Source organism: Stegastes partitus, unplaced genomic scaffold (assembly GCF_000690725.1).
Source record: "Stegastes partitus isolate 25-593 unplaced genomic scaffold, Stegastes_partitus-1.0.2 Scaffold1081, whole genome shotgun sequence".
NCBI classification, from domain to species: domain Eukaryota; kingdom Metazoa; phylum Chordata; class Actinopteri; family Pomacentridae; genus Stegastes; species Stegastes partitus.
The window spans coordinates 69,237-88,812 of record NW_007578812.1 but is presented as its reverse complement, the minus strand read 5'-3'; the positions used below and the strand labels follow the sequence as shown (position 1 = coordinate 88,812).

The 19,576-nt window shown below is 44.2% G+C and overlaps 2 protein-coding genes across 2 annotated transcripts in view; one reads left to right on the top strand and one right to left on the bottom strand.

Moving 5' to 3' along the window:
* Positions 1-19,576, bottom strand: part of zranb3 (zinc finger, RAN-binding domain containing 3) — a 99,779-nt gene that overhangs the window by 77,786 nt on the left and 2,417 nt on the right. Inside the window, exons 2-5 of the mRNA XM_008295863.1 lie at positions 19,355-19,556; positions 7,845-7,863; positions 7,390-7,568; positions 3,447-3,678 (exon numbers count right to left, since the gene is read on the bottom strand). Of these exons, the coding sequence (XP_008294085.1) occupies positions 3,447-3,678; positions 7,390-7,568; positions 7,845-7,863; positions 19,355-19,539 (615 nt within the window). The 5' untranslated portion in view covers positions 19,540-19,556. The remainder of the gene's footprint in view (positions 1-3,446; positions 3,679-7,389; positions 7,569-7,844; positions 7,864-19,354; positions 19,557-19,576) is intronic.
* The window catches only part of r3hdm1 (R3H domain containing 1), a 61,183-nt gene continuing 52,117 nt past the window's right edge, over positions 10,511-19,576 (top strand). The window contains exons 1-2 of the mRNA XM_008295866.1: positions 10,511-10,521; positions 13,695-13,696. The gene's annotated coding sequence lies outside the window, so the exon portion shown is untranslated. The remainder of the gene's footprint in view (positions 10,522-13,694; positions 13,697-19,576) is intronic.

Genomic DNA, 19,576 nt, shown 5'->3' with positions numbered 1-19,576 from the left:
TATTGTCTAGAAAACTCTAACTAATCAGCTGTGGGGGTTTTTCTGAGTTGCACTGATCAGCGCATCAGTTTTTAGTGCTGCTCAGAAGCACCGAGCCCATCGTAGTTCCTCCTTTCTCCCAACAGAAGGTCTACGGGGACATGGCTTTCACACACAGAAGTTCTTTAGCCCCAAAAAGTTCCTGCAGCTTCCTATTTACAGACTGCATGCTGTTTTAGTCCCTGTAACTTCACACCTTTTTTTTTTTTCCTTTTGAAAGCTGCACTTAATAACTTAAAGTAGCAGGAGCTGTTTTTGGCCTCACCGCTGCTCACGATTAGTCTGCTGTCATGAAGCCCGTCTTTGTGTGCAGTTTATTCAAGGTCCTGTTGTCCTTCGCCTACTTTACTAGTCCTGTGTTGTGCAACTGTGTGGTCATTTGTGTCGGCACCAATTAACCGGGTCAAACCGCCGTGCAGGTCCGACTAGGTGGCCAAATTTAATGGCTCATTCCCACCAAGTAAATATGCGTCATCAAAAGATCTTTGCATCGGTTGATTTTTATAAAAGACGATCCACCGCTGCTGCTGCTCTGTGTCTTCGGCGGACGTATGTCATTCTAGCAGGTAATGAGTGTGTTTACATCGCGGCTTTGCGACGAGGCTTTTGTGTGCAAATGTCAACGCGCCGGCGCGAACGCCCCACATCCCCGTCAATTTTCAGCATTTGCGGCAATTTCTGAAGTAATGGCGGGTAATGATCAGCGCGGCGATCTGAATAAGCCGCCACGGTGAGGAGTGCTGCTCTAAATTCAGCGCTTGTTCAACAGGAGCTTTGCATTTTTTCCCCCCTTCACACTGTTGATATAATAGGTGGGAGGAATGAGGGCACATCATGAGCGGTGCAGCATGCCCTGAGCTGTGTGCTAACTCGATGTCAGAGCCACAGTGAGTAATGATGGCAGCCAGGAGACTGGCACAGAAGCAGGGACAGGCCTTATCAGGTTTATGCTGCCGATGATAAAATGTTATATTCAGTTTCAGATTCCAGTGGCAGAGAGAGAGATGGTATCTAAAAACTCACCTCGGCACTGCAGGCAGGCGACGGAGACGACAGGGTGGCGTGGATCACACACACACACACACACACACACACACACACACTTTCTTGACGACACACCTTCAGATTTCTTACGAGTACTAACTTCGCTTCGTTTTGGAATTAATTAGGTGCCTGAGTTTCATCAGTTAATTATCATGATCGGGTCGAGGCAATAATTAAGTTTTCCTCACAGCAGCGTGGCAGTTCGATGACAGCGCAGGTTCTGTCCCACATAAACAAACCTGGATACCTGGTAAAGAAAACCACCATATTAACTAACTAAACCGCTACAACAAAGTCAGGCTCCTGTTTTAGAAGACAAACTTCACAACGTAGATCTTTCTTATTATCCTAAAACTAATTCATTTTGCTAACAAGCGTGGTGCGTGTGACTGAACCCTAATGAATGTGATTCATTTCAGAGCTCCGTCATTGTCGAGAAATTACTAAAAATACCAACTAGAGTAGAAAAACGTGTATTAATCCACCTCCGAAAATAGTCTCCAACCAATCATTTTGTACGATTGCCGTTTCTCTTTTAAACGTGAAAAAAATATATTTTAAAGGAAGTCAGAAGATGTTGTAGGTTCACAAACAACAAAAACAACGTTCTGTTAAAGCTGCTTCTTTGTTTGTGTTTTGATGTGGGCGTGGCTTCGATGATGTCACCAACCGCTCTGCACCAATCAGGACAGAGCTGCCACCCAGCCAATCTGTTAAACTGTACACATATTTAACTCCAATTCTGTTTATTGACATATGTTCAATTTTACAGACGAATATTTTTTAATTATTCCATAAAAGGCAGGTGTGGGTGTGGCTTCGCTCAGGAACGATGATGTCACCAACCACTGTGCACCAATCAGGAAAGAGCTGCCACCCAGCCTATCTGTTCAATTCTACAGATACTTAACGACAAATTCAGCTTTGATTCTTGCTTATTTATTGTTCAATTTCATAGACAAATATTTTCTAGCTATTCCATAAAAGGCAGGTGTGGGTGTGGCTTCGTTCGGGAACGATGATGTCACCAACGTCTGTGCACCAATCAGGGCAGAGCTGCCACTCTACAGATATTTAATTACAAATTCAGCTTTGATTCTCGCTTGTTTATTTCTATATAGATTAAATTTTTTTTTAACTATTTCATACATGGCGTCCTCACGTCTGTTTCTGCTTCCCGTTGGGTTGTTTTCTGCACATTTCTCATATTTGTAAAAGCACTTTGTAGCCCGACTACGAAGCCCACCGTGTTTATAAAGCTGTATTATTCTCAACATGCAGCACAGACATTCAGAAAAAGATTTTTAAAAAAGATACACTGCAAGTTATGAATAATTATGGCGCCCTGTGTGTGTGTGTGTGTGTGTGTGTGTGGGCGGGTACGTACCGGAGAGCACAAACAATGTTCTGTAATAAACCGGAGAAACACTCACTGAGGAAAATAAGGCCGCATTTTTAAGAATTATCTGTCAAATCAGCTGCATAATTTTGTAATAAAAATAAATACGTATCGCCTAATTATTACAAAGCCACGACAATAATAATTTAGCAACGCAAAAGCTGCGAAAAAACCTAAAAGTAGCCTCCCTGTGTGCTGTGGAGACTATCAGCACCGCCATCGTTAGGGCGCAGCGCTCGTTATTGATACAGTATTGTGTCCTCACGTCGAGGAAAGATTTTCTATTCACAGAGTCGTCTTCGTCTTCCGACGGCCGCCGTGATGGAATACGGCTGCAATCTACGGCTTCAATATAACATATATAAAGACGATATAATAAATCATTATGGAGAAGGGGGATGGCTCAGCCGCTCTCCAAACACCGCTGTCCTGTGAACAGCCCTTCTTATTGTCTCTAAATTCAATAGTCCCCCCCCTCGCCCACCCCGTGTGCTTCTTTTTATTACTTGTCTCATTTATTGCGGTGCAGTGTCTGTTCATATCGGCCTTTGTAAATGAAGTTTTTGCAACAAAGGTTATTGAAATAAGACCACGGGATCCTGGAGGATAAGTGACGCCGGAGAGAGTTAATTGGCTTTTTGAATGTTGGATCGGAGTGTAACCTGCTCTGGAGCAAGTTACCATGGCGATCTACCTGCGCTGCACACCTTTGTGAGGAGAAGAAGCCTGATCCGGCCTTCTAATCGGGCTCAGAGTCGGTTTTTAATAGTCGTGTGTTTGTCCACAGCGCTCCCTCCTCTCCCGCTTCAACATTTCATTAAAAATTCAAAGTAAAGTTTGAAGTAATTTCCAACCTGCGAGGTCCGTGTCATTTGTCGAGAAAACAAAACAGCTTACTCCACTCAAATCTGGATTCTTGACCCTCGAGGCGTCATTAAATTTTCATTTAATCAAATTTAATTACCTCTTCAGGTCGACCCAGAGCAGGGGTACCGGTGAGCAGGACGGCCCGCTTGGCGCTCTTGATCAGAGGAACGAGTATCTTCGTCCGCGCGGCGTTTCTGGATTTGAGGTAGTGCGACTCGTCCACGACCACCACCGCAAACCGCTGCCTGCTCAGGGCCTCCACCAGGGGGCGCGCGTCTGTGGTGAGCAGGCCGTAGCCCAACACCGTCACCTTGCTGCCCCTGATGCCCCTGGAAGGGTAAAAGGCAAGAACACATGCATGAACATTCACAACAAGAGGTATCGCTGGTTAACTAGACAGCAACGAGCTTTATGAGCTGGAATTATTCTGTTATGACCATTTAGTCGGGCTGAAACTAACAGGTACGTTCATTAACTCTGCACATCAGGTCCCCTGAGTCATCAAGTCAGGTTTCTTTTGTTCAGAAAAAAAAAATGAAATGTTGTCCGTAATAATTTCCCAGAGGCCCGACAATGCAAATACATCCAGTTTATAATAATTAGAGGACAAGAAAAATCAGCAAATATTCTTATTTATGCACCTGAAAGCGTTTTTTAGCTCAAGAAAAAAATAAATGATTAATTCTTAAAATTACTGCTGACATTTCTGAATGACTACGCCGTTGTTTTATTGGTGGAATAATTTGTAAAAAAACTTGATCTGTTTCACATCCTTCCAGATACCAGTTGTTTTTGTTAGATGTGATTATGTTCAAAAGCTGGTTACGGTTAATCTGGTGAGGATACGTGTTTAATAGTCACATTCAACGACAGGGCTGGACATTTCCTAATGTTTTAGTCAAGACCGAAATCCAACAGCGTTACTCCATCTTTCAGCTCGACTGAGGCGAAGAGCTTTTTGGTCAAAGCTAATTCAAGCCCAGGATTCTGTTCAGTTCAATACAACTTTATGTATGTGTGAAGGCGATTAGAGTCTGGATCTAAGACAGGAAACACAGAGAAAATATATACAGATAAATAAAGGATCCACCTTTTTGACATCTTACAGATATGGAAAATTAATTAAAACACTAGAAAACAAAGCTAAAAACCAAATTCTAGTGGCTGCAATCCAACTAGTTAAAGCTAATTTGCCAATTTATGCCCATGTTTGCTGCAACTCTACGATTTAGATGCCCCACAATCTTAGAAATAGTTAAATCTTATAGTAAAATATAGTTATATCTTACGCCATAATGGAGGAAATAAAGGAAGGATGCTTGAAGTAGTCCTGCTACATGCTAACTAGCCTAATTAGCGGTGTGTCTGTGCAGCCTCTGACTCTGCTGGAATTCACACGATCAGATGATGCAAACTATATTTAATTAAAGACGAGTTTACTAAATGGACAAAAGAGCTGATCATATACGAAGCTACTGTACTTTTGTTTTTCCTTAGAGGGCAACAGGAGAATTAGGTTTCATATAAAGGTCTATGATGTTCAGTTGTATGAAAGACTTTAAATTAAGGTTTTGTCCATCATAGACATCATGTCTGCCCCTCAACCCCACGTCCTCTGGTTCCTCGCATCGACGTCATTTTAGAACGAGGATTGCAAACATAGACTTTGATTGTTTTTGGTATAAAGTCTGAGCGTTCTGTAGTGTTTAACACTCAAACAGGAGGAAGCAGTGCATTCATAGGGGACTATTTTCAGCAGCGGATTAATACACAGTCTGTGCTCTGGGTTTGTTTCTCTATTTGGGATGAATCAAAACCAACTCCAGCGTCCAAGTCTTTTGTAGTTTTGTAATAAAATGCAGCTTTATGGCACCAGAAGAGGAACACGGACGTCCCGTTATTGTCGGTTTTCATGGAACTAGCGGCTCTTAAAGGCGTCACCTTTAACTCTGACCAACGAGTGTCAACAGTCAGGACTAAACAGAGACTCAGCACCTGTTCACATGTTTATTGACTTGGCAACTGAACCCTCGAGGTAAAGCAAAGCAGACTATTTAAAAAATCGTGTGTGGACTTAACTAAACGTCGCACAGAGGCGCCGTGCCAAACTTTTCTCCTCCTCCTCCTTCTTCTCCGGCGCCGACAAGAAAAAAACCCATTCCCGGACTATATTGCAATTTCTATATTTTTCAGCTGCGCGCGGCTCAAACGCAAACACAGATCGACAAACAAACACAGAGGCGACGTTCAGCTGCGCGAAACCCAATAAGGATCTGTGAGAAATCAAAAGCACTTCCAGCATCTGTCGGGCTTTAATTCCGCTGCCTTCCACCGGCGCCGCAACACACACACACACTCCCAGGCTGGAACGAACCTAAGGTGCCGTTCATGTTCTACAAAAGCACACAGCGAGTCAAAATACTGGTGCTGCATAATTTCTTCTTGCCTCCCCGTTCAGTCATTAACACATCCAGTTCAAGGACACGTTTTCCCCAGAAGGCTTTCACAACCTCTTTGCACCTCGTCTGTGATGTGACGTGAGCTTCCCTCCTCCTCCTCCTCTTCCTCCTCCAAGTCACAAATAGAGAAAGTTTGTTTCATTCAGAGATATATATATATATAATGAAAAAAAAAAGTGGGGAAAAGTTGAGGAGATAATATAAGTGGCTGTTTCCTAACATGAGTCCAGGATGCAGGAATGCACCGCAAACCTGACTCAGTGTACACAGCCGCGGAAACGATTCCTCCAAGACGGCAAAAAAAAGAAAAACTGAAAATTCACCTCTTGTTCAATATTGCAGACGTCGCCTTGACATGATTTGTCTGTCAGCGCTGTCAAACGTCGGCCCCTGCTGGCTCCTGACACCCAGGGACACTTTGAGATTAATTTATCAGGACCAACTTTGCTGTCTGTCACCACTCTCCTCCGTTTCACAACTACATGTTTTTATTACATCTCTTTAAGGTAAAATTACCGCCGTTTGCACGAGCAGGAGGAGGCTGGAGGCAACTTCTCCCTAAGTTCTAATCATTTTAAATGCGTTTAAGACGTCCTGTATGTGCTTCTGCTTGTGCACATGTGTCCTTATCTGTGGCGCAACATGGCGAGTTTAGCTTTGAATGGATTAAACCTGGAACAATTAGTTGCTTAAAGGTGCAGTCTGTCATTCTGGAGGAAGAACATTCAGCTAATTAGCACGTGTCATGTGAGTCACTTTCATTTTTGTATTTTTTCACAAACTCAGCTGTGAACGAAGGCCAGATTTAGCTTTCGGCGGACACATTTAGCAGCAGAAATGCATCGTTTCAGATTGTTCCTTGGCCAGAACAAGCAACCTAAAGGAGAATGTGCTTTCTAGACAAAGTGATTAATTGCTTACTGAATTTAACTATCATGAGTCGGAGCAGCAGAATCGATATGAAACCCTGTTTGTCTAAAAATAAATTGTAATTTTTGCCTTTTCTTTAAGTGTCCGAGTGACTACGGTGTTATTAGTTGGGCTGCTGACAAAATGACCTTTAACTAAAAGTACTTTTTTTTTATCATAAACAGCAAGCAGGATGAAATTCTGCATATTTTCTTGGAAGTGCAGCTTTAATAAGCTGTCAGGCGTTATCAGTTTGCTAATATTAGCGTTTCATTAAGAGAGCGGCCGGCCGGTGTCGAGCACAACTGATGTGAAGACTAAAACTGAGTCTGCAGATTGCATATTTATTGTCTGTTTGAAAGACATAATTAAACCGTATCATAAAAGGACGTTTTTGTGGTGATGGACTTCATCTGTCCAGCTGCAAACAGGAGACAGGAGGCGGTGGAGACCAAAACCGGAGCTAAAAGACGAGGAAGTATTTTTTAAATCAGTGCTAATGTTGCTGCTAAGTGTGTTTGCTGCTTAATTATGCTGCTTAATAAAACAGTCAATGCAGCTTTAAAAGACAAAAAAAGCTCAAACTGAAGGGCAGACAGCAGCTGGTTATTGTACATGCATGAGGCGGAGGTGTGGAGGGACGAAGGTGAAGGTGTAGCGGGGGTGACCTACATGGTGTCGCTCTTGCTCTCCACCAAATTGATGTCTCCGGGCTGCAGCTCGGGGATCCACCTCTCCAGCTCCTCGATCCAGGGGTATTTGAGGGACGAGGGCACCACCACCAGGAGAGGCCACTCCTGCCTGAAGGCGTACGCCACCGCGATGGCCTGCACCGTCTTCCCGAGACCCATCTGGGCCGAGCAAATCAACACATGGCGAAGGGAGAGGAAAAACAAGTCAATCGCGCACAGGCTCCGCGGCAAATTGCATATGACGGCCGAGCTGATGTGAGGCCCAAGAGTAATAAGGTCTCAGAATGATTCTAGTGTCAAAACCGATTAGGCACGTGGGAGTGCAGCACGGGGCTGACAAATTAATTTGGAAGGCATGCAGCGAAGTCTCAGGTTCTGTTTTTTTTTTTTTTTTGTGGAAAATAGATTTCCTGAGCCGGCGTCGTGTGCGCTTACCTCATCGGCGATCATACATCTGTAAAACAAAAGAAAACAGAGAAATCCTGATCAGTTGGGTTTGGCTGACCAGCGGCCGGTGGTTGTGGTTACAGAGGCAGGCTGTTTACATGTAAAGACAACGGCTCCTGCAGCATCAGGGCTTCACTCAGGGGAACCCGGCTGCATCTATTAAAGAGGCCTCACACCACAAACCCTGTCATAACCCGGCTTCTTCTCAGCACCACAACAAACTCAGCTGCTCTCGGACATCCCACAAATGTGTCACGAGCAATCTAAGTCTGCGCCGCTCCTCGTTTGAGCTGTTCAATATTTATCACGCTGCTGTTCCTATTGAGCATTTCTGCAGAGTAGCTTGTGTTGTGTGGGTTTATCCAGAACTTGCCGGATGATGCAGGCGCTACGTCTAATCAGTTTGAATAATTATATTTTCGGTTTAAAAATCAGATCTTGTGTGCTTTTAATTAGGGCTGTTTATGCACCTCAAAGAGACGATGATGCACCAAACTCTGGCAGATACGAGCTATTAAGATTTAACCTGAATTTAGTGTTCATTTAGTAGTTCACACGAGCCGCTGCTCCGCTCCTTGTCTGAGAGGCAAATTTAATTAAGGTCAGCTCTTTGAGAAGGAGTTGAGCATTTTTTGGTTTGCACCGAGCTAAGTGGGCACAGACAGAGGAGCCAAACGGGAAAAACATCAGCGTGGTCACATCGCAGCCTCCATAAACAGATTTTACTCTTTAAAAAAAGGAAGGAAATCTCATTTTAAAGCCCTCCACGTGGTTATAATGAGAGAAAAATGAGCACAAGGTAGCAACGAGGAAAAATGGAAATCCACGCGCGGTATTGTTTTCACACTCTCATAACGCCGAAGCCGTCGGCCTGATGCGTGGTGATACGGCGGCGTTATTGCGAACAAGAGCCGCGACAAATAATCAGTTAATTCAATTAGTCCGTCTGCTGAAAACTAATTAGTTTTGATAATGTATTAATCATTTCCCGTGCTTTAAACTGAACATCTTGTGTACTGGCTGGAGATCCTGACATTTAACCAGCAACTTATAAAAAAGAATCAATACATGAATTAGGAATAATCAGTAGCAGCAGATTATCAGTGAGCGCTGCACGACGATGGAGGATGCTTGTTCCTGCCAGTTGGGCCTTTTCAAGAGAGTAAAACTAGGCTGGACCTGAGCAGCTCACCTATTGTGCATGTCTCTGATATGTTTTAGCAGCAGTCCCCCCCCCCCCGACTCGTCCAGGAACAATGCAAGCGCGACACGCTCCTCAGCCCAAGTCGTCCCCTGTGGAAAAAGTGCCGCTAGATCAACCCCTGGTTCCCTCTGCCCAGTGGGTACGGGCCCATTGTCGTGACCTTGCTTATTCATAAACGCTTCCAACATCATGTCAGAGCAAACAGTGCAACGGAGCAGCTCTGAATACCTCAGACACAGCCTCTCATTATTCTTCCTCCTCCTCCTCCTCCTCTTCCTCCCCCCATCTCCGCCCCATTTCTCTCTTTCAGCTGAGGAACATGATTAATGTGCACCTTGCCACTGGTGGTTTTTCTAATTGCCAGCACACCGGCCCAGTCAGCGCAATACGCACACACACACACACACACACACACACACACACACCGGGCCGGCATGTGTGTGGAAAAATGCACACAAAAGACATAAACGCACACATGCATGTAAAAGCAGACGCACACATGCATGTGCCGGCGCGTACACCCGCCCACGCACACACCCACACACACACACACACACACACACACTGCAGAGGGAGTGCGGCTGGGGCAGGTGCTTGCCATTTCTCAACACATTAATCATCCTCCTTTAAATAACCTGAGTGTCGTCTTGACGGTTTGAGACTGCGAGCATGCTGCAGTGCTGTTGCCTGACGACGGCACGCTCCCCGTCGCAGCATCTTTCTAATGTTATCTCCGAAACCCACAAGCCCCAAAGTGTCAGGAAATGGGCTCCGCCGCCTCCCAGGCTGGCTGCGATGATTTGATGGCTTTGACCTCTGCGCGCTGATGTGCTGTGTGGCCCCCGCGTCTAACCCCAATCTTCCAGCCCCCGTTAAGGCTCTCTCCGCCGAGGACCGGACCCGCGGCGCTCCGCGGTCGGCGGAGGAAAGCCGCTCAGAGGCCGGACGGCTGGACAAAAAGGCCGACTCGATGGGCGCCCGCCATCGGAGCCACTTTGATCCCACGCGGGTTCAGAGGGCAGCTTCGCTCCGTATTGTGAATTAAGTTAAAATCAAAACAGAGCAGCCTTTACTGGAAAATGGCTCAACAGCGTTCAGGACCTTAGAAAGAAAAGCTTACACCGCAGTTAAACGGTGCAAACATCAACTTATGGGGCTTTTTTGTGCACATCCAGACCTGTCAGAAAGCTTTCTGCTCGTTTCTTTTCCAATGACATCAACAAAAAAAAGAGCCTTTTGCTAAACAGCTCAGCTCTTGTTTCTGATTGTATTTCGTCCATAACTTGAAGCCTCTGTTTCCCCTCGGTGATTTATTTATTCTATATTTTAGTGGCGTTTCACCTCATCTTGACATTTTCATGATACGTTTTTTTGTATTATGTTTTCAACCACATCCAAAAGCAGTCGCTCGCATTAAAACAGCAGTGACCTGTTAAATATGCAGTTATGCAGCAGCTAATGGTCGCTGGTTGACATGGAAAGATGGAAAGGACGGGAAAAAAAAAAGGCTGCGTCACTTTGAGGAGAAAGAGTAATAATCATAATTTAAGAACAAAAACACACGCTTACAGGTTTTGGTGCCGCTTCATGCGCTACGACCAGTCGGGCTGATTTTCGCTAAAGTTAGCAATTTTAGCTAAAAAATATCGTATAACTGACATGACAGTCATTTGCTCACTTTATAATATTCTTGTGCTTTTGCTACTGCAAGGACTAGATTTTAGCTTTTCACATATGTGACTGGGCTGCAGGTGGATCGGTGGTTAGCACCGTTGCCTCGCAGCTAGAAGGTTGCCGGTTCACATCCCGGTGAGGACACCCGGGATCTTTCTGCGTGGAGTCTCCATGTTCTCTCCAGGTTCTCTGGCTTCCTCCAAAAACATGCTGAGGTTAATTGGTGATTCTAAATTGTCCGTAGGTGTGAATGTGAGTGTGCTTGGTTGTCTGTCTCTAAGTGTAGCCCTGTGATAGACTGGTTACCTGTCCAGGTGAACCTGCCTTCACCCTGAGTCAGCTGGAATAGGCTCCAGCCCCCCATGACCCTACTGAGGATAAACGGTGTATAGATGATGGATGGATGGAGTCATGTGCGCATTGTAATGCACGCTAAAGCAAACTAACGCATGTGCGTCCCTCCCTTTGAAACTGTTGGTCCTTCTTGCGCTTAGAACAAACCAAGAGTTTCCTCTCTCACTGCTTTAGGAAAGTACAGTCCGACGTGTTCAGCTAGTGAGCTACAGTTCCCAAGATTATGTATTTTATGACAACAAAGGAAGTCTTCGCATGTCTATTTCATGAAACTGTAGACGAGGAATGAGCATTAGCCAAAGTTTTCAAGTAGAGTCTATTTGAAATTTCTGAAAATCTATCCACACATGGATCCACTCTGGTCTGACAGATTGTGGAAACAGACACACACAGAGCGGAGTAACGAGCAACAGGTGTAATAAAGATAATGTCAGTGGTGTTGACAACAATCTGCTGTGGACACTGACGGTGCTAGTGGGGGGGATAGTGGTTCTGGCTCTCATGTGTCCAACGTTATTGGTCGCAAACTAAAGGATGGTATTAATTCAACTTTTAATTTCTCAGATTAAGTTTTATTTCTTCCTTTGTAAGTCACATTTAAAAACCTGTGCATGCAGGACTCCATTTAAATTCAACCTATTTCACCTAAATAAACCTTTTAGAACATTTTTAAATCAAGCAACACTTCTTATTTCTTACAGCTTCGTAATCGTCAGTCTCACGACACACAGTTCACATGCGAGTCTGTCTGTAGGTGTGACGCTCACGTTAGAATATTTCTCTATGTTTAGCCACGATCCCTGTTCTCTCGTGTCTATTACAGCAGATAAAGATGCACAAATTAAAATGTAAGATGTATTTGGCCGTAATGACGTTCTGAACACTCGTGTGTCTTCGAGTGATTAAGTGAGCATATGTTTTAACGTTAAGTGTCTCTCCACCAAATCATTCTTCCCTCTAAAACACCAAACAGACGCAGCAGGCCGTAGCCTTTATTTATGATGTGTAGCCTCCGCACGTTGTTTCTATAAACTCTCTCCTTTACATGGCGGATGGATGCTGTCCAAACAATGGAAATTTGCCTATTAAGGCCACGGGTTACAAATGGAGAGTGAAATTTTTCATGCTGCTTAATAGAACGCGTCTCCTGCTGTCTTTACGACACGAAAAACATCCCATTATAATTAAAAGAAAACCGAACAACTTCCACGCCTTATTAGGAGTAAATGGAATTTTGAGCACCTTGGGAAGTAAATGCATTAAATGAGGCACCTTAAAAACGTACAACAGACATTTTTGTATTCATAAGGCGATGACAGGACCCAGTGCATCATCTTAGCTTACAGACGACAAGGTAAACGTCCCATATGGTAGAATCCCATCGTGGGTTTTGTCAAACCTGGACTCTTTACAAGCCAGTAGAACCAACTAACTGCCCGCTGCTTCCCATTCAGAAACATCAGTCCACCAAGCTTCTGCTAACTGTCTCAGCCACAAGCAAATCTCACCAAATGTTCTGCAAGAGTGAACGCAAGCATCCTCATGCATTCCCAGCATCTGAAGAACTGAACCCTGATTCTGATTTAGTTCTGATTTTCAATTTGGTGTGGTCAGATTTTAAACCTGCCTACACAGGCTAACAATCTCAATTCGTTATGAGGATGATTTCAGTTTGGTCTACATGAAATCAAAATTTTAATTCTACCTCGGCAGATTTAAAAATGTGCCCAGGCAGGATTATAATCTCATTATGATATTAGAAGGATTTTAATTTGGTCTAGGCCGTATCAAAATGTCCATCTCTCGCTGAGACAGATTTAAAATCCACCTGGATTCTACTTGGACAAGACTTTTTTAATTTCCTGATAATGGGCTCGTGATCTTCATCCAGAGATCCGGTACCGCTGTCTAAGATGGTTCAGACATGTCCACTGTAGTGCTCAGTTCATCAACAAAATCAGGAACTTCGATGTCGCTAGAAAAAGAAAGAGGGGGAGACCCATGAAGACATGGGAGGTGCTGGTGTCAGGGGACCCAGCGGATTGGGGGCGAACCCCTGATGATGCCCTCCATAGGGGGAAATGGTGAATGGAACCGCGAAGCAACCGTCTGACACACTGCTAGACGTTAACGGGATAAGGCCACAATATGGGACCTTTAAAGTCTCAGTAACGCTGGTTTGATTTGAACCATTCTTCTTATAATCCGTCTCTCAAAAGTCCCAGAGACTCATAAAAATGAGTCAACACACATTTAACGTGTAAATATGTCACAGAAGGAGTCTCCTAACGTGGACGAGCGTCATCTGAAAATAATCACCTGTTTCCTCCTGTTTTGTCCAAACACACTGAATTAATGACATTTAAAGACCTAAAACTTTTTTTTTGTTCGCCGACTGTAACCAAATGTTCTCGATCTGCTCTGTCATACCCGTGAAGACGACACCTTTTTTTTTTATCTTTGCCAACACTTTCAGGTTTTGCAGGTGATTTCACAGAGAACCAGACTCTTCACGTGTTGGAATTCTGCTGGAAAAAAACGGTGACGCAGACAAGAGTTTACACTCCAAGTGTGACTGCTGCTGATTTAGTCGAGAGTTTCTGAAGTTGTAGAGAAACACTCGAGAAGTTGAATCGCAGCAGATTTAATATTATTCTCTCTGAATAATGTCCGCGGAGCCTCGGAGACTGATTAGCATAAAGGATTTCATGGAACCACTCTGTTTACAGCCTCTTTAAAAGGAATAATACCAGAATACTACAAATACAGTGTGAATGCTTCGGCTCGTATTAGCCGCGAGAGCACAACTCCACATCTGGACCGTTACAGGAACAGACTACGCGGTATTGACCTCCTCTTGCATCAGCACGGCGCTCTGGATTCAATAAAAGCATAAGCAGTCACTTCCACTAATATTTTGGGTAAATCAGACGAGGGTGGACACGCGCCACACGGCTCGCTTCAAACGGCTGCCACCGCCTTCATGGAGGAGGCCGAGAGGTCTTAATAGACGTACTCTGAATTAATGCTTTTTTTTTTTTCGGATATCGACGCCGGTCCACTCAGGTGCATTTCACAGACGAACAAAAATTTCCCGCTTTTTGAACGGCTGAGCGTCCACAGATGTCAGCACTCGAACGGGCAAACTTCTGCCCAACTTTTCTAAACAATACAATCAACCACATCTCATGGGTTTTTATTGTCGCGCCGCGCCGCAACTTTCCCACATTATCCCCCATCTGACTCTATAAAACTCACTCACCCTCCTACACAGGGCCGATGCAGCCGGCTCCATAAGTATTTGAATTGCAACAACATTTGATGTTTTGGTTCGGTACTCTTGATGCTCTGGATGCGAAAAGACACAATGACTGTGAGATTTAAAGGAAAAATCCGCCCACGGATCCTCCTACGCTGTTAGATATCCAACATCAATCTGTGATGTTCACTGCATTTCAGGAGTTATTTTATAATGAAGGGCTGCCATTATTATGCTTTTTTTTTTTTTTTTTTGTCGTCTGTCAGCCTTCATTGTCTAGCTCCATTTCAGGTAGTGATTCATTCTCCACAATTGTTTCACCCGTTCCTAAAACAATCCAGCAGCTGCGTTGCATCCTGGTCTGTTCTTACCAGTAGACGTTATTATTATTCCTGTCTTTACTACGATCTGTTGAGCACCAAGGACAAATAAAGAGGAGCCTCGATATGCACAGAGAGAAAGATTCCTGCCGAAAACATTTTCATTTTACCTTGCAGTCAACCTTCCGTCTGTCTAAACTCTCGATTTAAGCTTTTTAACCTCCTAACCTACATTGAAGCCTATTGTGGCAAATAAATGACAGCTGTGAGTAGGAACAGCAGGCGTGTCCAACTCTGAATTCCTCCGCATGCTGAAGCCGCCGTACAAGTGATACTCTGCATTTAAACAGTTTGGAGGACGGCGTCCTCATTTAACCTGTCGGAAACACGAGAGCAAAGGTATAAGGACACAGTTTGAATGTTTAAATAAGCAAATGAAGTATTATAAATCTAAAAACGCCCTAATTTGTTGTAATTTCCAGAACAGAAGCTCCAAAACTGGGGTCTCATCTTGCTAAACGTTTTTTTCCCGATATCTCTTTTTATCGCTATCAGAAAATACTGTCAACAGCCAGGAGGGCGGAAAAAAAAAATCCATTTTCATCTTGCTTTTAGGAATAAAATGTTCTATAAATCAAGCTGTGAATGGGACATGAAAAAAAAAAAGTCCCTGAGCAAAGACCTTCAGAACATCCTGCAGATCTTAATAAAACCGGAAAGTTTGGTGAATGTAAGTGCTGCTGAAGTGGACACTTCAGAGGAACAGTCGGCCGTTAAAGGCGTCTATTGTGATTGAAATCTGCAGATGCAAATAGACAACGAGGAGCACGACAAACACGTAAATGTGTACGACGACTGCTAAGACATGATCCGGCAGCAAATCCTCAGAATCTTAGAGTTGACCAACGCATTAAAAAACGATGCTTCTGCCGCTGAGGCTGACAGTTTGTTTGCTGAGCAGGGTTAGCTTTAGCTTCTCACCCGCAGCATAACCAGGGTTCCCACTCTTTCCCTGGAATTATTTTCCAGGACTTTTCCAGCCGCTACAGACACATCATACACTGAAACATTCCCTCGTCCCCCTCATTCTTTGGACAGTTGTAGCTTCCATTTATCCCCCGATTGTTTCAATGTTTGTTACTCAGACGTTTGATTATAATTTATCTATGAAAAATAATTATGACAAATGCATCATAGAATAATGCAAACACACCCACAGATTACAGCCTGATAATTAGCATGACAAATTGGGAAGACAAATCATTTTCCAGGATAACTTCACCGTTTCCAGGACATTTGACCTCTTTTCTCATTTTCCATGACTGGAAAATTGCTCAATCATTTTCCAGGTTTTCCAGGACACATGGGAACCCTGATAATATAATAATAGCATGTTTGTTGTATGTATGTAGTCGTGAGCTTTGGGTCGTGACCGAAAGAACAAGATTGTAGATACAAGCGGCCAAAATAAACTGCCTCTGCCAGGTGGCTGGGCTCAGCCTTAGAGATAGGGTGAGGAGCTCGGAGTAGAGCCGCTGCTCCTTCACGTCGAAAGGAGTCAGTTGAGGTGGTCTGGACATCTGATTCAGAGGAGAGGCTTCCTCTGGAGGCCTTCCGATCTCTCAGCTGGCCTGGGAACGTCTCGGGATGCCCCAGGCCGAGCTGGAAAGCGTCGCCGGGGGGATGGATGGATGGATGGATGGATGGATGGATGGATGGATGGATGGATGGATGGATGGATGGATGGATGGATGGATGGATGGATGGATGGATGTAGTTCATATTTAGGACCACTTTAACAGAGGTATAGCTTCAGAATGAGACCGCTCCTTTCCAGTGTGATCACCTGCCTCTGATCAACACTCAAGACCAAACTCCACTACCAGCTCGTCAGCCCAGCTTCACGCTACTACTGCTTCCCCGCCTGTCACTTCCAGAAACCCCCCATACTCTGATCAAGCCATCTGGTTCTCCTGCCTGTTGCTTCCCTTCCCTCCCCTCCCCAGGTGAAACCCGGTTAGTTCACCTTTTGTAAATAAACTCCTCCTTCGCGAGTCTCTGATCTCGTCCTCCTCATTAGCGCCTGCACCTGAGGTCTCCGCAAACCTGTGGCAGCCGGTTGTTCTTTCAGCAGCCGGAATCATTAAAAGACATTTGCAAGTGCAAGAATAGAAAGCTTGACAGGAATCTCTTTTTGTTTTTTTTCCACCACAAATTGCGATGCTCTATTTAGTGCAAAAACACGTGCATTATGTATTATTGCAGAGCTTGGCTTAAACGTACATTAACTTTGCAATTTTGAAAGTTTCCCCTCCAACATCCACCTGATCTGTCTGTCCTATGCAATATCACATAGTTGGATCTGATGGCTTTCTGACTCTTTAACTAGATATTCAAATAGTTTAACTACTGAGCCGCACACATCATGTTAATGCTCATCCTAGCTTTACTCTCAGACCTCCTTTTACCTACAACATCTTCCGCTAATGCCGTTTCTGTTTGTCTCCCGAGAGCAGCAGCAGCAGCAGCAGTGTCCGCGCTGCTCTCGCTGTCAAATTGATGCCAATTGACTGAGGTAGCTGTCCACACGGTGCAGCGAGAGCCAATTGACTCCTGACCCGCCCGTGCAACAAAGCACTGCCTCCCAGTGTTCCTGAATCAATATGGCCGCTCCGCATCACAGCAGCGCCCCTCAGATTGGCTCCCCCTGTGCTGACCTTCCCGAGAACCCGAGCGTGCATCGACTGGTCGGGGAGGAGGAAATGGACAAGTCCCGGTCTGCTCCCGCCGTAAATGCTCCAAACAGACAAACACTCGGGGACTTAAGGGCAGCCGAGAAACTTCCCATGGACTGGTAATTGTTTTCATGAGACACCAACCTGGACCCTTTGTGAGCATCTGGGTTTAGAATATATTCACGTACACTCTTGACTTTTTACTTCTTCGGCCTCGAGAGCATATTGTAGGAAGCCGCGGCGTAGAAATGGAGTGGAACTGCCTACTTTACGGCTCCATTAGGCAAATTATCTTTGTAAAAACGCCGTCCTATTTGACGGAATCACACACGGATGCTGCAGCGTAGAACGTGTTATGCTGCAGATTTGTTCTGTGAAGTTTTTGCTGCTGAGATGAACACATCAGAACATTTTATCTCTTTGGCGTCCTTCAGCACATAAAATAAGTGCATTTTATGTGCTTGATTAATGTTACTTAGCAGGATTTATACATACCAGTTGAGGTTTTTTTTTTGTAACAGTTCTGTTTATGTGAAGAGCATCATCAGCACGCTTGAAGTCTGGAAACCTTTAGTGAATCCTGCATCCTTGACCACATGGGTGCCGACCTAAAAACGCTACACATGGTCAGAAACTGAACAGCCTACATTCTTGCAGAAACAATAAGTGGAACTCATGAGTAATAAACCACTACTTGATTCGGTGCAGTCGGGGTTTGTGCAGTTTCAGCCCTACTTGGTCTGTTGTGATCAGTGGCTAGCTACTATTAGCTACAAGCGCTAACCCTCTTAACTCCGGCAAGTTTCTGTCCCGTTTTCCTCGCTGTGGGTTCATGTTTCACTGCAATATACAATCCTGCACCTCAACGGAAACAGCAAAGCCATGGTTAGAAGTAGAGAGAGCTCAAAATGTCTTGTGTAGTAAACCATAGCTATAAAGTCGTAAATTACGAAAATAAACAGAAATGAAATTTTAATTTCTTTGACTATTTGCTTCAAAAAAATTGAAAAAAATGGAATCAATATGTACAAATGTTTCCTACAGGTGTTAGCAATACTACATAAAAATGGTGGTGCTACATACTATAGACGCTTTACCATTTATATTTTTACAAACTAGGTGTTTTCTACAATCTATTGCTGAATGCATCGTTCACCAGTTTGCTGACAAATCTATGTTTATGCTTTTGAGCCATGATGCGTTTATTTTTAACAGGATCTGGTGCAAATTGTTCATTTTTAGTACACTTTTAAATCACACATGTAGAATAAAGCCAATTATCGCAATTTTAAGCTTATTCTTGGTTCATTATCGCCGCTGATACGCCACACTAAATATGTTTATGGGCATTTGGAGAGCAGAAAATCCAAATATTACTCCTGATTTTAGTATTTTGCTCTGATAAATGGCACAATCTTTATGATTATTGAGTAAAACATGCCTTTCAAAGCTGCCACCGGGGTTTTTTCACCGCGGTCACTTGCGGTGACAGATTTTGTCACCGCAAGTTTTCTAACTTTAAAACTTTTCGCCACTCGAGCGACTCGACAGCAACATTTAAGCATCTTTGTCTCGGCGTAACATTATCACTTCATTGTGACTTGTGAGACAAGGCAAGGTTTGAGGAGCTGCTGCTTGCGTTCGTCTATATGCTCGCACAATAGATTTGAGTTGAAAGCATTGTCATAAATCAATACTTCCACTCTGCAGAGGTGGAGTGGAATGTAATGCTTCAAACAGAGCAGAACGACACCGATGCCAGGAATGAACAATAGACCTGCCCATCTGTACATCTATATTTGTTTGACTTCTGTTTTTTTTCTTTCTTTGACACGTTAGAACTGATTTGCAAACCGAACTGTATATTTAGCTTTAAAATCACTCGATCTCTGAGCGTCGTTCCAGAGTCGGAGATGTTTGGGCTAGACCAACCGAGCGGCAGAATTGCTCACCGTCCGTTTTTGGATAGGGCGAACTCCACTCCCTCCCTTTGGAAAGGCATCAGGCGCTGCAGGAGCTTGTGAGGAAGGCCTGACAGTTGCTGTGACCATCTTGTATCACAGCGAGAGGTCTGTGGACCATTATCATCCATTTCCATTTCTAAGTCCTCATCAGTTTTCGGTCCTTGCTCAGTCATCCGGCTCTGATTTAAGGCTGCAGGGGAAAAAAAAATA